At 49.2% G+C, this 17,948-nt stretch overlaps 1 protein-coding gene across 12 annotated transcripts in view; it reads left to right on the top strand.

Annotated features, from left to right (window-relative positions):
• The window catches only part of TANC2 (tetratricopeptide repeat, ankyrin repeat and coiled-coil containing 2), a 176,478-nt gene that overhangs the window by 94,885 nt on the left and 63,645 nt on the right, over positions 1-17,948 (top strand). For all 12 annotated transcript variants that reach the window (XM_052699455.1, XM_052699457.1, XM_052699462.1 and 9 more), the window contains 2 exons: positions 2,873-3,059; positions 12,687-12,950. In XM_052699455.1, the coding sequence (XP_052555415.1) occupies positions 2,873-3,059; positions 12,687-12,950 (451 nt within the window). The remainder of the gene's footprint in view (positions 1-2,872; positions 3,060-12,686; positions 12,951-17,948) is intronic.

Here is a 17,948-nt window from a genome sequence, read left to right as displayed (position 1 = left end):
CAAGATGGTTTCATACTTGAAAACAGGTATAGAAAGCAAATGGTACAATCTCTGTTGTGATTGAACATGCTGCATCCTCTCTGGCTGGGAAGGAGCACAAGGTTGGGATCTTGGCTGCAGTGTAGGGTTGGCAGAACCTGCTTGAGTTTCTTCGTCCTGCTGTTCAGCCCTGGGGCTGTGCCCAGTGCCATCAGTGCTGATGAAATGAGGACAACGCTGGGAGACATCCTGCTGTTGGTTTTGAATATTGTTTTAAGCTAAGAGAAGGACGAGCCAGCAGGTAACAGAGCAACATGAGACTCCCAAGCTCAGCTGTAACTCTTCTGTTCTTTTAACAGTCTTCGCATGACTCTGCAGGATTCTGTCTCTGCTTTAGATACCAACACAGCACAATTCCAGAGACCAGGCTCACATTGCTGACTTCCCTAGGAGAGTCGATAAGAAACAGCAGCCAGAAATGGCACTGGGATTTCATGTGGCCCTGTTGGCATCCACGGAGCTCTGTCCCAAAGTGCCCCTGGAAGGGGATGGCACAGCACCCAGCATTGCCCCAAGTGCTCCGCTGGGCAGCTGGGCTCCCTCAGCCCCATTCCATAGGCACAACCAATGGGTTTGGGTCTTCCATCTCCTCCTCAGCCTGAAGATGGATGCCAAGAGATGTGTTTTTGTAAAAGCTTGGCCTTTAACGCATTCATGAGGTTTTTAATGATGTCATTCTGCTTTCTGTTGATGTGAGATGAGATGCGGTGGATTTGGAAGGTGTTCACCATTGTGCCAGAGAATGGGCTTTAGTGGCACCTGGTGGAGCGGGGTGCTCCACAGCCAAGCACTCTGCTCCAAATGGTTTCTTTTGTTGCTGCCTCTGGACAAAAATTAAAATCCCATCTTCTCTCTCAAGTAGAAATATCTAAAGAGAAGCAGCAGAGGGTTGCCCTGTAAATAGATGGATATCTCGGTCTGCGTGCTAATTTTTGCATTAAAAATGTTTCACAAGGCTCTTGATTGCCATTCATAGCTGGAAAAGAGAGAATGGTTCCTCCATGAGCACATTAATTCCTTTCTTGCTTGCTGAGTGTGGGGCTTAGGGCTCGGCTGTTTGGGGCTCCATGGGTTGAGAACCTCTTGGGCTCTCCTTCCCAAAATGATTCTTCCCTCAACTCTGCTGCTGAAAGCAGCACTGAAAATGGTGTGATAAGAAATTCATGAGATATGCAAAGATGAATGCTTCCAACGCTGAGCAGATGAGGGGCAGACGTGCTCTTACTGTTGCGGCCCCATCAGCACATCCAGTGCCTGGTTCTGAGTACACTGAAGGATGCAGTCCCCAATGCAGATTGCTGTGGAACGGCATGCTTGATGGAAGGTCTCTTCCTTAATCACGCTTTCCTTAACGAGAGATCACGAACGTCAAAGAATTAATCCTTTCTCTTTGACTTTTTGGGGAGCTGTTTTTGAACGGAGCTGCACAAAGGGGATGTGGGACTGTGACAGAGGAGTTTAATTCTGTGGAGCTTAGTGAGGATGTGACAGATGAAACAGCAGCAATCGTATTAATACAGAACGTTCTGTCAGTGGGAATGGATGCTTAAAGCTAGCGCAGAGGAAGGTTCTTTTATACAGGTACAGAAATAAAACATCAGTCACTGCCGAGCCGTGGCTGCGTTACTGAGCTGCTTCCTTCTGCACAGAGCTCAGTCTGCAGAGCTGCATCAATGGGGCCACAAATAAAAGCATTGGTAAGGACATCACTTCTGCTGTTCCATCAGACAGCGATGCTATCGGCCGGCGGAGGACTGAGCTTTAATTTCAGTGTTTTAGGGTTGGCAGATTGTTCTGCTGACCCCGAGATAAGCTAAGATTTCGGTATAGCAGTTGAGATGAAGGCTTGGCACAGCCTTGCCATGCACAGCACGGAGCTGCAGCAGTTCTCAGTGCTCTGGGGCTGGGCTGCTCGGGGGGCTGCCCCACAGCATGCCCACTCCCATCCTACAAGGACCCCTTTGGCTGGGGGAGCACAGAGGTTGGCAGCCTGCCTTGGGATCCCTGTTCTGCTTACTGAAGTCCTTCCTGGGTAATTTGTGAACTTAAAGTAGAGCAGTGAGAAGGAAAAAACCAATCTGACTTCAAACATATTTTGTGACTCGCGAGCACGATGCTGTCTGTGGGCAGTCTGGGTTCAAATGGTTTGAATGTGGATCTCTGGGATTATTAGGAAAGTATTCAGCCAGAATACAAGGAATCTCAATTAAGGAAATTCCAAATTGGCAGTTAACTTCAGCTGCTCCTTCCCTGGGGGCAGGACCACTCTGCAAGAGCAAAAACAGGCAGGCAGGGTGGGCTCACCCAGTGTCAGAGTGCCCTGCAGCCACACTTACAGCACAGCTTGTCACCAGTGGCACCCAGCAGCAATTCTGTTTTCTTAATAAACTCATCTGCGTGCACAGCATTTTTTTGCATGCAGTTTTTTGCAGATAACTTTGAGAACAGCGGGCTTTTTGTGCTGCTGTATTTCTCCTTGTATTCTGTCCATGGAGTGCTGGATATCTTAGGAACCCTCTATAATGGGGAAGGCAGAATGTCCGGGGCCAACTCTACCCAGATTGGGAATTTGGAGTCCCTCTGAGCAGAGCTGTGAGACCGCTGTTGATTTTCCCCAACATAGGAAACATTCACAAAGCAAAAGGAAAAATTGCAGTCCCTCTGGGATTTCTGAGCAGATGTAAATGGCACAGAGGTCTCGGCAGGATTTCCTGAGTTTGCTTTGTCTCGCTGTTAGTCAAGGTGAGCTCAGCACCACTTAGCAGAGCGCTCGCACCCTTCCGTGGCGGCGCACAGAGCCGCCCTTTGCTGACTGCACCTTCCCTCTTTGCAGAGCTCGGCAGTGACGCAGCGCATCAGCCCCTGCTCCACGCTGACCAGCAGCACGGCCTCACCGCCCGCCAGCAGCCCCTGCTCCACCCTGCCACCCGTCAGCACCAACGTCCCTGCCAAGGACTGCAGCTACGGGGCCGTCACCAGCCCCACGTCCACGCTGGAGAGCAGGGACAGCGGCATCATAGGTGAGCAGGGCTGCGTGCCCTCCTGCTCTCCTCCTCCAAGCTTTGTTTTGAGCGGCTTGCGCACACCTTTGGTAATTAACGAGTGAGAGGTGTGCACCGTGGTCACCCTCCATCACTGTGATGTGGAGATGGTGGGAGGCGCGATGGGTTGAGGTTGGTGAAGTGGAAATCATTCGGTGCAAAGTTTTGGGAGGTGTTTAAGTGGTAGAAGACAAAGAGTGCGGCTGTTTGTTCTCTGTCTTTTCTCCTGTCTTCCTCCCTCATTCTCCACTTCACATACTTGCTTCCTGCCATCTTTCTTCCCAGCACTTTCCCCTCTCCTGTAGTTCTTATGAGGTTATTTCTCATACCAATATTTCCCTTTGTTTGCCTTCGTTTCCCTCCTGCTCTCTGTGCAGATGCTCATAGAGTCATGGAATGGCTCGGCTTGGAAGGGACCTCAAGGATCATGAAGCTCCAACCTCCACATATAGTATTAAACCTGGTTTTAGGCTGCCCAGGGCCCCATCCAACCTGGCCTTGAACACCTCCAGGGTGATGGGCATCCACAGCCTCTCTGGGCAGCTGTTCCAGCATCTCACCACTCCCATAGTAAAGAACTTTCCCCTGATACCCAACCATTTCCCCTTGTCCTGCTGTTATCTCCCCTTTCACAGAGTTGATTCCCCTCCTGTTTGCAGGCTCCCTTTAGGCACTGCAGGCTGCAATGAGGTCACCCCACAGCCTTCTTTTCTCCAGGCTGAACAAGCCCAGCTCCCTCAGCCTGTCTTTGTATGGAGGTGCTCCAGTCGCCGATCATCTTTGTGGCTCCTCTGCACCCTCTCCAACAGCTCCCTGTCTTTCTTGTATTGGCTGCCCCTCACCTGAACCCTTGTTTGGAGAGGGGTGAGTTTCCAGGTCCCATAAGTCAGCTGGGGTGGGCAGTGCCAGGTGGGGCTGCCATCCTCCCCTGCTCCCCCAGGTGATGTCAGAACCTTCTGCTTTCTTCAGCATTTTCCTTCCTCTCTGCTCTCCAGTCCCTACCCACTCTTTCCCAGTGTTAAAAAGAATGGATGGAGATCCCACCTTTGTAGCTCCAATACTGTCAGATTTTCTGTAGAATTATTCAATGAGAAGAAGGAGACAGGGAAAAGTGTTCTTATTTGCAGCTTCTAACGTAGCACTGTTGAACTCCTAATTGTAGAGGATAGATGGGAATGCCTTCGGATTCTTCCTGCTCTCCAGTTCTTCCCCGTTGCTGGTGTGGAGAATCTTGAGAAAATAACCCACACAGATTCATGTGTGCTCAGCAGATGTAAAGGTGGGAGAGAAGTGATGGTCCAAGCGTGGTTGTCTTTCCCTCTGCTTTTGTTGGGTATTTCTCCAGCTGAGATGATTTCACTTTGCCAGCAGGTCACATAGTGCTGGTGGGGGAAAAAGCAGAGAAGGAAGGTGGTTTGTTTGGAGAGATTGGTTGTGCTGGTGATTAATAGTTTGCTCGGCTGATGGGGAAACCTGGGCTCAGTTCATGTGCTCTGTGCCATAGAACAGCACTTCTGTCTGCATGGTGTTAAAACGCAAAACCAAGAGCCATAGGGAGCTGCATAGCAGAACAGGCTGGTGGCTTCTGGTGCTCCAAAGTGTGGGGGGTGGCTGCTGTGGGGTCTGGCTGTGCCATCTGCCAAGGTGAGGGGCATGGGAAGTGCAGGTGGTCCCAGCAGCTCATCTGTGAGGCTGGGAGTGTCAGCACACCGCTGGTGGGATGAGATGCTGGAGCTGCTGGTTCTGTCGTGCCCCCCATCCCATTCCGTAGTCATTTCTTAAAGTCAGAACACAATCTTGTTCCGTTCAGAACACAGAAGATTCTCTTGGAAATATTTCTGTCAGGAGCTTAGACTTCTTTTTCCCCATGGAAAAAATGGAAAGTGAAAGAAAGTGGCTTATCCCAAGGTTATGGTAATGTATCCCAGATGGAAAAGTCACGTAAAAGCACGTTCATATGGTGCAGGGGAAGGCTTTCAGAAAGCAGTGCTTCCCACTTCTTCTGTTAGCACTCGGAGGCACATGACAGCCTCTGCCTCCCCTCCTTGCCCCTCTTCCCTTTGACCATAACGTTTTCAACGCCGCCTCACTCTGCCCTTCAATAGAAGCTATGCAGCCATAACACAGGAGTACAGTAACAGGAGTGCAGTCTTCTCCAGCAGCAAAAGAAGTGGGGATTTTTGCAGCCAAATCTTTCTACTTCTGCCATCCTCTGCAAGGCACGGTGCAGCACAAGCAGAGGGATGGTTGTGCATTTGTGCCATCGTCGCACCGGTTGGATGTGAGCTGCTGTGCTCTGGTTCTGTAAGGGACTCTCTGTATGGCAATGGTTCTCCAGAATTATTTCCAGGGGAATGGTCCATCCGTGCAGCACACAGACAGCTGTGCTCTCCTATTTAGAGCAGCACCGGCTCTTTTGTTTCTGGAGGGTCGGGGATCAGGTTTCCCTCTGCTGCATTCCTCCTTTATTGGATGCAGAGCCCCTTGGTGCGTTTCCCTTGCTTGTGTTTGCTCTGTGTGAAGAGAACCACTCTGATGGCCTTTGCCCGGCCCTAGTGGCACTTGGAAGTGTAAATCCATTGGAGATTTCCATCTCAAAGTGCTGCCTACGGGCGTTGGTGTAGAAAAAGAGTGAACATTTCTGGAGGTGTTGTGTGATTCCCAGTCTTGGTCACCCTCGTGCTCCTCCCAGATACCTGATGTCACTGCTGCCCCTGTGCACCTCCACAAAGGCTCCACAGAACCTCCCAAAATGACGTTATGGGAGAAAGCTGTTGCAGAACTGTTGGGTTTTCTTCCTCTTGGAAGCTCAGCCTTGGGTTAGGAGTGCAGGGCAAGAGCAGTGCAGTGGTGGCACTGCAGCTGAAGGAAGGGCTGATGTTTGGGGGGTTATCTGCTGCATCTTTTATAGCTGCTACTGAAAGCTATCATAAATGTATGTGTTTGCTTGCAGAACAAGGAAAGGGGGGTGGAGGGAGGCGGAGGGAGCTGACAGGAGCCCGGAGCCAGTCAGCCTTCTGCTGGAAGCTGCTAAATCCTTTCAGTGCAGCAGAGCGGCTGCTGGGAGTGCTGACCTGGCTGTAACCTCTGAAGAGCTTCCCGGAGTTGTTGGCTCTCCCAGCACAGAGGCAGCCAACTGCTGGTGTTCAGAATCTGCTACTGGAAAGGAAAGTGTTCACAGAACCCCGCGCTCCTCCACTGGATCTCAGTGCTGTTGGGTGCTGTGCATCCCAGCAGAAATGCACTTCTGATGCATGGCTGAATGCAGAACATCTCTGACATTGCCATGCAAGGCTGTGCTCTGCCAGCACATAAAGAATCATAGAATGATAGAATGGCCTGGGTTGAAAAGGAGCACAATGATCATCTGGTTCCAACCCCCTGCTGTGTGCAGGTCACCAACCAGCAGCCCAGGCTGCCCAGAGCCACATCCAGCCTGGCCTTGAATGCCTGCAGGGATGGGGCATCCACAGCCTCCTTGGGCAACCTGTGCCAGTGCCTCACCACCCTCTGGGTCAAAAATGAAGTCCTGTGCTGCTCTGCAGTGTTTACTGAGGGGATCATTTGGAGCAAGGAGATGTTTATGATGCTGAAGCAGCTGAAAGCAAAGGCAGTGAGCTGGGTAGGTCCTCCTGCACCGCTGCTGCCATGGTGTAGGTGGGTCTCATCCCATGCACACTAATTGGTTTCTCTTAGGTTTTGTGTGCTTGACAGTGAAGGCTGACTTCTGAGCTGTCACCAAGTCGCTGCTTCCTACATGTGTGTCTGGGGGTGAAAAATGGGTTTGTGAATAAATTGCTCCGGGCTGCATGCTAAGCAGAAGAGATGCTGCTGGCAGGAAACCAAGATGGGTTTCTTTACAGATTTTGTTTGGAGAAGGGAGCAAAGAGCAGCTCAGAGGTTCCTCCAAGACGGATTTTACTCTGGTTAGATATTGTTGTGACCCTACAGCTGTTGAGTTCGAGTTCTGACATTCTCATCAGTATCATGAAGCGGTTGGTTAATAATGAATAAGGTTTCTAAGAACTACAGATTTTTCAGGCTGCCCATCCGTGCTGATTCCCCAGAGGAGGAACTCCCTAAAAATGTTGGATATTGATGAGCTCTGCTCAGTAATGCATAACTGGTGGATTATGGGGCAGGAGGAGGAAGGAGAGGTGATTTATCAGGCATCTCATGTGTTGGGCATCGTCGGTGGGAGCGTTGCATCTCAGTGGCATCGAGTGTAGGAACCATTCCTGGATCCTGACCCCATTGTGGCTCTGCTTCCTTAAATTGGACAAGCTGAGCAAAAGGAAGGCTGTGTTGGCACTTGTGGTTCATGCTCATTGTGAGGGTGAGAAACCCAAACAGCAACCATGTCATGGAATGGCATTGCTGCCTTCCCTGGTTACGTCTGTGGGTTGCTGTGGGTCTCTGGTTACGTCTACTGAAGTGGACCCTGCTTAGATAATGGGCTGGCAGAGGTGTGTGCTATGATTTGGGGGAAAAATGGGAGAAGGAGGGTGCTGGAGTGAGTAAAGCAGAAGTAAATGGCACAGAAGATGTGTTGTGTTGAAACTGAAATCTGCTTGGTTTACAGTCCAGGCTGGTAGAGGGAAAACACAGAAGGGTTGAAAGGATTTGTGGAATTACTGGAAGAAAGAAACTGAAAGCACTGATGAGAAGACAGCTAGAGGGAAGTTCAGTGCTGCCAGCTCCCACAGGGTTATTTTGGATTTAGATTTGGGACAGAGGGCTTGGAAGCATTGGCTGCTGATGGCCTGAGATCTGGTTGGGCTCTCCATTCTTATTATAAGAGCAGCAGGAGTTTAACCTTTGTGGTTATGAAGAAAAGCTCAACAACAGCCTGAATGTGCCCTGTGGGTTAAAACCAAGTATAGAATCACAGAATGGCAGAATCATGGAATGGGTTGGGTTGGAAGGGACCTCAAGGGTCGTCACACTCCAACCTCCTTGTCTCAGCCACACTTGGTGTATAATAACTCCCCTCCACATGCCTCCTTTTTGCTCTCTTTTTTTAAATCTTATAACTTTAAAGCCAGTTTCGAGGCCATTAGGATCCTGAAAGAGCCCCTTGTCTGTCACTGTGCATTCCTGTCACAGAGGTTCTCCTCCAGCTGTCCTTAGAATCACAGAACCATCACCAAGGTTGGAATAGAGCTCTAGATCACCCAGTCCAACTTGTGTGGTTCTATAACAGGGATGTGTTCAAATAATTGTATTTTGGGACACGTTCCCTTGTTTAACATGTATTGTGCTTTGGAAGATCAGAACTGTTGCCTGTAGATTGGATTTGGAGCCCTTATAACAGATCTCTTCGATGTTTGCTGTGCTTAAAAACACTCATCACCGTGTTTCCCCAAACAAGAACCTGCAGTAGAGGAGCTGGAGCTGTGCTGCTCTGTGCTGTTTGCATGGGGCTGTGTGCAGTGCTGCTGCTCTGCTGCATTTCTGCCCTGCACAGCACAGAGCTATTGAGCCCCGTCTGCCTTGCAGGCATTCCTGCTGTTTCTCATCCTGCTTGCCAGGGAATTCAGATTTAGAACCGAAAGAATACGGGGTCAGCATGATGCTATGGCCAAGGTATTTTTCATTACATTCCGAGAGCTTCGTGTGCTCCCTGTGATTGATGGTAGCTTCAGGCTTGAAACAGAAGTGAGTTTACCTGCTTAATCTCCGTTGTTTTTAATAGGATTGGCGATGTGACTTAAAGCAGTGCTTGTTTTTCCCCTCTGTGTGAGACCACTGTTGTAAGAGAAGTGAAGCAGATGCGGAGCAGGCTGGGGTTTGACCTCCAGCAGTAAGCAGGGCTGAAGGGTCCAGTCTGTGTCCACTCCTTCCTTTCAGCTTGGACATCTCCAGCATGACGTGGCAAGTTGTATCTGTGCTGTAGTATATTGCCCAGGGAGGTGGTGGAGTCTCCTTCTGTGGATGTTCCAGACCCATCTGACATTGACCTGCATGTCCTATTTTAGGGAACTGCTTTATGGAGATTGGACACAGTGATCTCTGGAGGTCTCTTCCAACCCCTGCAGTTCTGTGGTTCTGTGACATAAAGTTCTTAATCCACGGATTTCAGTTGGGGTCTTGAACTGCAGATTCCTGCCACATGAAATAAATCTGATGCAGATCCAAGGGCTGGAAGTGGTTGTGCAGCTCTCAGTGCAGGCATGGGGAGTGAAACGAGATGAACCTGCAGTGTTTGCACAAGAGTTTCTTCTGTGCAGTGTTTGAAGCTCACTGCTCTGCTGCAGTTAAGTTTTTAATGCAACAAAATCTGTATTTTCTTTTTGAGGTTTATCCTTAATTTCTATCTACAATTAATATTGTAGCTGCTGCATGTCATTAAATGGTAACCATAGAAAACTGCTTTTTCCTGCTGTTCCATCTGCACTGTGAGCAGAAAGGTGGTGTTTTCCAGGCATGATTTTTGCCTCGAGGAGAATTGTATGGGATGGCAGAAATCACTCTGTGTTGTGACTGGAGACAAATGCAGCATTCGTGCTCCAAGGTGCAGACTGGCTTGCAGCTACAGGAGAAGTAATGCTTATTTCCTGTAAATACCTGATATTTCTTAGCAAAGTGCAGCACTACTGCAGTGGCATCGAGGATGCTGTCATGGATGAGCTCCTGCTTGGATATGCAGTCTTGAAAAAGACCTCTCAGATCCCCAAGTCCAACCTCACCCCATCCCACCATGCCCATCACCGTGTCCCCAAGTGCCACATCCCCACATTCTGGAATACCTGCAGGGATGGGGACTCCCACACCTCCCTTGGCAGCCCGTGCCAATGCATCACCACTATTTTGGTTGCTAACGTCCAACCTGACTCTGCCCTGGTGAAACATGAGGCCATCATCCCGTTGTATCGTGAGGTAGTTGGGAGAAGAAGCCAACCAAAAGAGAAGAGACCAACCCTGTAGGGATGCCTCCCCTCCTTCCATCCTCACACTGGGCTTCACAGCACCCAGCTGCTGCCAGTGGGGCTGGAGCCTTGTGGCAGGGTCTGCACAGAGATGAATTCCTCAGTCCTGCCATCACAGGGCCTTTGTGCTTCTTAAAGGGCTGCACAGCTCTCTGATGCTTTAGATGCCCCAAATTCTGTCTGTGCTGGTATTAAATACGGTGTGGATTGGCCACCAGCTGACACACTGAAGATCTCTATCTATGTGCATCTGTGTTTGTCTGCACATGGCATTAGTGCAGTGCTGTTAGGAAGCACAGCCTGCCAGGTCCCATGCTTTCAGCACATGACTCCAGAGCTGCCCCTTTGCTGTGCCCCCTGCCTCCATCCCTCCTGTGCTCCCCATCTGCAGCCTACACATGGCTGCAGCCCTCCAGCTCCACTGGAGCAGCCCAGAACTGCAGCATTCTGTCTTTTTTGGTATCCAGGTTGTGCTTTCTGGATGGATTCAGCAATGGGAAGAGCACAAAGTGCTGTTCTGTGTGCACAGCCCTGCATCCCTTCCAGCCATGCTGCAGCACGTCCCATAACCCAGTGCAGGGCTATAGCCTGGGAAAGGCTGGGCCCAGAGAGATCTGCTCTCAGCAGATTGCCCCAGGTGAACATTCCTGCTCTGATGTGTCATCAGTTTATCTTTCCCAAATCTAGAGCATGCCATCTGGTTTTGTATCCTTCTCTTTAAAGGTGGGACCCATAAGAGATTTTGCAACAACCAAGAACTGTTGGTTTCCTTTATAACCTTTGCATTGAGGAAAGGTTTCCTCTTTTGTCTCCATCAGCGTGAGCCGCTTTGTGCTTTGATTTGCACCTCCAGGGTGCGAGGACTTCAAGTATGGGGTTCTCATGGGTGCTGCTTCAGCCCCTTTGGCACAATTCAGTGCAGCTCAGGGTTGTGGGCTGTTGGGATTCTTTTTACAGCCCATCACTGCTCGTGTCACAGTCATGAATCACAGAGCCATGAAATCTCAGAGGATTGGCCCCAAATGTGCACTGTAATGATCCTGCAGCAGAGCTGTGTGAGCATCAGCAGAAGCTTGGAACCTGTGTTTCATTTCTCAAAGTTCTGGTGGAACACAGCACAGCTCAGTGATAAGGAAGCGAAGCTCTTTAAGTTATAACTCTTAGGAGTCATATTTTGGTCGAGAGAAAAGATAAGAAAGTGACAGTTGTTTGGGCCTAGAGCCTGCCATCTGTGCTCGAAAAAGCTTACTTTGACCCATAGTTATTTTGGTTTTTACCCTCAGTTTGGTGTATTGAAGATCTTAGCTGCTGGCGTTTCTCTGCTAAGGTTAATGAGAAATGATTAATGAGAAATAGGCTGAGGTTTCTGAGAGGGATGTTCTGTGGGTGGGATGTATTGTGCTCAGCACTGCAGCTCTGTTCCAATGGAAGTTTTACCCTAAAAAACGTATTTATCAGTGCTGGCAGCCAAAGAAACCTGTAAGCACCTTTCTTGGTTTCATCTTAGCTTCTCCCATTGAAGTGTCAGCGTGTTTACCTGACAGAAGTGGGTGTCTCAATGCCAACAAGAAGATGTGGTTCTCATCAGCTGCATGTGTTGATTTCAGGCCTCAGAATATGTTACAGAGAGCTGAATTTTGGAACACCCGTGGGGTACACAATCATTGAGCTGACAGCATGGATGGCAAGCACAGTGCCCAGAGAGAAAAAGATAGGAAAGGCGAAGGTTGAAGGCTGCAGCAACTCCGTTGGGATGGATGTGGAGTGGACATTGCTTTTACGTCGTTGTATTTGTGGATGATGAGTTGGTTGATGTCTCAGTGTAAAGCTCAGCGTGGGGGTGGGTGGTAATGAGGGAGTGCAGCGTCCTGTGCTCCAAGAGGGACGGTTGGTGGGATGTGCACTACCAGCACTTGGCCACAGAGCCGCACCACTGTGCCCAGGGACAGAAATTAGCAGAGAGTTTGGCCTTGGCTTGGTATTTACCATGGGCTACGTGAAAGTGATGCATTTCAAGGAATTTAGGAGATAAATATCTCTATGTGCACACCCAGGGCTTAGGAAGAGTTGGAATGAAGTTGATTGTTGAGTTGAATGGTGAGTTATGTGTTAATATATCAGCAGCCCTGCTCTTGGGAACCGGGCAGTGCAAGGGGAAACAGATGGATATTGCACAGAAAGCATCCCAAACCCAGCACAAATCAAAGCACTGGGGTCAGGTTCTGAGCTGAACTCACCCAGAGGAGCAGTTGTTGGTGTGAGGCAGGTGGGGGTTCCGTCTGTGTGGCACCTCGTTGTCAGACAGTCTTTATAAACCATATTTTGTCAGGTGATGCATTCCTGAGAGCAACGTCTGGGAAGGTTGTGGCTGTGATGCAAATTGAGAGGTAGGAGCAGCGCTGCTAATGGATCATCCTTAATTGTTTCTGGGGTTGTGTGCTCTTAACGCAGCGTTGCACATCGTTTTTAATGCTCTCTGTAATTACAAACGGCTTCTATCGGTGTGAGCCCGAACGTTCTTGCAGAAGCAGTGTCATTAAGTGCAATTTCATCTCTGATTTATGTGGAATACATGACAAGTGTGGTTTTTCGGCTGCGCGGCGCCGTGCACAGCAGTGTGAGTGTGCAGGCACCTCATCCTCCCGTGCTCATTTTCTTTGTGATTCTTTCCTTCAAGCCACTTTGACGAGCTACTCCGAGAACGTGGAGCGCACAAAGTATGGAGGGGAAAGCAGCAAGGAGATGGGCTCGGGAGGCAACCTGAAGCCCTGGCAGTCCCAGAAGTCCAGCATGGACTCGTGCCTGTACCGTGTGGATGAGAACATGACAGCCTCAACCTACAGCCTGAACAAGATCCCGGAGAGGAACCTGGAGACCGTCCTGTCCCAGTCAGTGCAGTCCATCCCGCTGTACCTCATGCCACGGCCCAACTCGGTCGCAGGTAAGAGCCTTCGGGTTGGATTGTAGTTCAAGGTGCAGCCCTTTCATGTCACAGCTCTTGTCCTGTGCTCCTTTCTGTAGTCATCATCGTTTAGTGGGACAAAAACTGTCTTCTCACATGCCACAGTACTTCTAAATGGAGAACTCTGGTGGGGAGAACTGTTCCTGTTTTTGTTTAATGGCTATTTTGGCCATCTGTGATGTCATTTTTACAAAGCTGTACGATTATTGGCAAGGAGTTGTAAAAAAGCAAAATGTATTTTCTTCCTGCCTTGCAATACGAATATGCAGTATTTCAAACGTGAGGTCGATTCCACATCTTCCACTTCTTGTCTTCCAAAGGGAAAAAGTCAAGTGCCCAAACTTCCCTGCTGATCCTCAGAGCCTCACAGTGAAGCCAATTAGGATAAGCTATCTGCAGAATAATTGCTGTGGATCCCAACTCTCTCAATGGGACTTCACCCTGGCTGCATTAGCACATACATGTGCATGCACTGCTTCCCCTGGAGCAGCACCTGAGCTCGGCCAACAACCAGACCTCTTTTGTTGAGAACTCTCTTCATTTAATTTCAGATGCACTGTTGGAAAGGTTCTTAAATGATGTAGCAATAGCTTAGTGGTGTCTGAACACTGCTGAGGTCAGATTTCAAATTGGTACCAGTACAGCAGCAAGAGGGAGGATTAGAAATGCTAAAGCTGTACTGAAAAGCTTCTTGTTTGGAATTATTCTTTCTTGCATGCTGCTGTGTGTTTTTCGCTTGCTGGGTAACTTCTGTGGGATTGCACATGGGTGATCATTATGGGTCCTTTCTGACTTGGGGGATCCTGTGATGGTCCTGTGATGATGTTGAGATGTCTGTCTCCACAGACACGTGGGAAGGTTGAGCCTTGGTCTGTGTGCAGACCAGAATCTGTTCTGGGATAATGTCTGTCAAAGCAGCAGTGCTTCTCCACCCAGGCTGCATTGCATAACTGGATTACATTGCCTCTTTAATCCCACTCCAGACAGTCAGAGGCCCATAAGCAATATAGGAATGAGTTTGTCATCAATGCTAAAATACAGTGTGGTGGTACAACATCTGTCACGCACTCACATCTGAGAGACTGAAAGCATGGGATTTGAGCATGGAAACAAGAGATGGGAACAAAAAGAACTGAAACTCAGGCTGCAAAGCCTCATCACATTGGATTGGGGTTCATTTCTTGTGGGTGAGCCCTCACCAACACCATCAGAGGAGTGCTGGGCTGCTCACTGCACACATTGGGTTGGTTGGGTTGCCTGTGGGAGGGGTTGAGGTGGAGGTGCAACCATCCAGCAGAGCTGGGGAGCACCTCTTCCTTCTGTGTTCTTGTGCTCTGGAATGTTCAACTAACACACGTATTCCAGGATAAAGTGGAGTGGGAATAACGATGGAAAAGAAGGTTCAGATTAACCTGTTGGTCATTTGATGTCAGATGTTTTTTCCCACAAGTTCAAGTGCTGCAGTGTTACATTTTCTAGCTGTTATATGAGTGATGGGAGAGGGAACCCAGCTCAGAGCTGCATGGTTGACTGCCTATCTGCAAAGCATGCTGCTGCCCAAAGGCAGTGCTGCCTGCAAGCCACCTCCTCGCACCAGCATTGCACGATTTGCAGCCATCTGGTAAACCAGATCAGTGTGCTAATTGGGCTGGAAATTAACCCTGCAGGTTGGTGAGCATGGAGCAGGGCATGTGGCCATGCTGTCTTTTAGCAGTGTTCCTTGTGTGAAGCCAACCACACCTTTGCTAACACACACTGTTCTTGGTTCTGTTTTGTAACGCTGCTGAATGTGTGCACAGGCAATGTGTTTACACATGATCTGTTGTAGGGATGCAGTGCATGGCAGCTCTTACACCTCGTGGCTTTGTAATGCAATATTTTTTAAAGTTTTCTATTAAAGTTGTCCTTGCATAGCCTCCAGAATGGCACCAGGCTGTTTTTACACCAGACTCACAATCCATACCATGCAGTGCATCCCTTTGGTCACCTCCAGCCCACAGACTGCAGCCGTTCTCCCAACGCGTATCGATCCAGCCTTGCATAAAACATCTTCTGAAGCAATTAAAAGCAGTTTGTTGGGAACATTACTCTTGAAAGACCACTGGAGCACCTTGGAATGCCAGCATGGGCCGTGCACTGTGGTGGAGCACTTGGGAGATCACTTGGGTTCATGGCTTAATGTGGGAACAGTGCAGCTCTTCTCTCTTACGGGTCTGGGGGTGGGAGAAGCCCAGGGCAGCTCTGCAGCCAAGAGGGCTCAGTGCTGGCTGTTTTTGTAAGGTATAGAAAGGTGTTTTTGATTTCCTTAGGGAAGAGCTCTTCATTGAGTTAGCATTTGTCTCCTGCACTCTTCTCCCATGGATTGCTGGAGCTAAAATTCCTCCAGCCTCTTTTTGCGCTTCTCTCCAAAATTCCAAGGCTGGTTTTGTTCCCTCTGCTGTTTCTGGTTTATACTCTTTCTGCCATTTTCTTCACCCTCACTTTTATAAAGGAAATTCTTCCCAGGATGCATTCTATTTAACTTTGGATATTGCCACAGCACAGCCCAGGGAATTCCAAATTCCATCCTCTAAGCTGCACAGAAGCAGCTGCAGTGCACTGGCTGTGTGCTGCCATTGGAAACCAAGAGGATAAGGAAATTCCCTCCCCACACTGGTGACACAGAGAGCACTTTTTGGGCGATAGCATCACCTCTCTGGAGTGTGGGCTTCGTGGTACAAAGAGCTTCCTTCACTCTGATGCTGCTGTCACCAGTTTTTCAAGCTGTGTGGCATTCACAGAGCATAATTGAGTCATCAGCAGTTCTAATTGAAACCCCAACCTCAAAGGCAAAGAGAGAAAATAAAAGAAGGGAATAGAAAGGAGCAAAGAAGTGGATACAAAGCTTGGTCGGGCTATTCCTTCTGATCACAGCAAATTGCAGCAGAGGTGGTGGTAATTCCCTGTGTCATCACATCACCTGTTCTACAAAGTGCTCTTTGCTTTTGTGCTGTACCTCTCTGCAGAGATGGAGCGTGCTCTGTTCTACTGTGGGAAACCAGAGCTGCAAGCAGCCAGAGATTGGATCCAAGAAAAACACCTATAAAAGTAATCCCAGGTCTTCCAGCAGTTCTTTAAAGCTCAGTTGTACGGCTCAGAGCCATGAATGCATTGGCTTTGCTGTTTTACTCTTTTATTGTTCACATAAACTGAAAGCTGCAATGGTGTTTGCTTTCTTCCTACCGCATCCCAGGCAAACACACGCAGTCATTCATCTTGCATTCTTCCAGCGTGTCTCACAGCAATCAGCAGGAGGCACTTGGCACTGAGGCTGTGCATTCAGGCCTTTGGATGAACACAGATGCAGGGATGGCCCCAGGAAGAAGCAGCACAGGAGCTGTGTGTGAACACCTGCTTTGCCCAGAGGAAAGAGAATCAATGCCAACCAGGCGCAGAAGGAATTCAGATAAGACCCAAAATGTAACATTACTTAATTGTGCTCGACTCCTCTTTGCTCACTTAGAGCACACGTCCAGCCCAGCATGATGTCATTAAATCTAAATTGTATCTATTAATATGCTGAGTTGGGATGCATGGGGATCTCACCTTGCAGCAGTGCATTCTGCCCTGAGCAAACCGAGTCCATGTGTTTGGCTGCTGCATCACAGCTCCGTGCCAGGGCCTCCTTTTCCATATTCAGAGTTCATTGGGACCCTGGAAGGATTGCAGCAGCAGCACACAGGTATCATTTTTGAGGAGGTATTTGTTCCTCCTGTGTGTTCTATCTGCAGTCGCATTGTCTTGCTGCACAGAATAAACCTCACCACTGAGGGGAAGCTTTTGTGAGTTTGATAGTATATTTTATAAGATCAATTCATCTTGCATTATGTTTGAAGTACCGCAGTGCATTATCAGGAAAAAATGACTTCTGTTTCTCTGGCTGGAGGCCTCTTTAATTATTCCTCTGTTCTAAATGGGAAAGATAAATCTCAGCTGATCAGTGGGGATGCTGCAGGGATGCTCTGTGACAGAGCACTGGATGCAGCAGCGCTGGTGGTGGGAGCAGAAGGGCAGCTCTGTGTTGCTGGGAGCATCTCCCCATCACAGAAGTTGGAATGTTAGAATCCTTAGAGATGGAAGGGACCTCTGAAGGCCATCTCTCCCAACTCCCCACAGTGCACAGAAACACCACAGCTCAATCAGGTTGCCCAGGGCCTGATCCAGATTCTGAAAAAAGGTCTTTTTCAGCAGGGCTGCAGTCAGTTCTTCCACTGGTAACGGGGTTTGCCTTGACGCAGGTGCAAGACCTTGCACTTGGATTTATTGAATCTCATGAGGTTCACCTGGGCCCACTGCTCAGCCTGTTTAGGTCCCTCTGGGTGGCATTCTGTCCCTCTGATGTGTCGCCTTACCCCACAGCTTGGGGTCATCAACAAACTGCTGAGGGTGCACTCAACCCCGCTGTCAAAGTCACTGATGAAGAGATGAAAAAGTATTGGGCCCAGCACTGCGGCCCCTGGGGGCATCACTCAGCATCACAGATCTCCATCCAGACATGGAGCCGTTGTCCACCACTCTCTGACTTGATCCTGCTGCCAGTTCTTCATCCGTTGAGCAGCCCACCCATCAAATCCATATCCTTCCGATTGGGAGAGAAGGATGCTGTGGCATACCATGTCAGAAGTTTTACTGAAGTCAGTGGCTCTTCCCGTGTCCATCGATGCAGTGACAGCATTGGAGAAAGCCACTAGGTTGGTTAAGCAGGATTTGCCCTTGGAGAAGCCATGCTGGCTTTCCCATATCAGCTCTTTGCCTTCCTTGTGCCTTAGCATCACTCCCAGGAGGATCTGCTCCGTGATCTTCCCCAACACAGAGGTGAGACTGACAGTGCTGTGAGTCCACTGTGGTTTGAATGCTCCACATCGTGCATGGCATCTATTGGTGCCAAGAACAGATGGGCATTCAACATCCTGTATGGTTACCAGCAGGTCTGTGCTG

Source organism: Tympanuchus pallidicinctus, unplaced genomic scaffold, assembly GCF_026119805.1.
Source record: "Tympanuchus pallidicinctus isolate F22 unplaced genomic scaffold, pur_lepc_1.0 scaffold37, whole genome shotgun sequence".
Classification (NCBI taxonomy): domain Eukaryota; kingdom Metazoa; phylum Chordata; class Aves; order Galliformes; family Phasianidae; genus Tympanuchus; species Tympanuchus pallidicinctus.
Note: the sequence above shows the minus strand (reverse complement) of the source record. Positions and strands in the feature narration are given on the sequence as shown.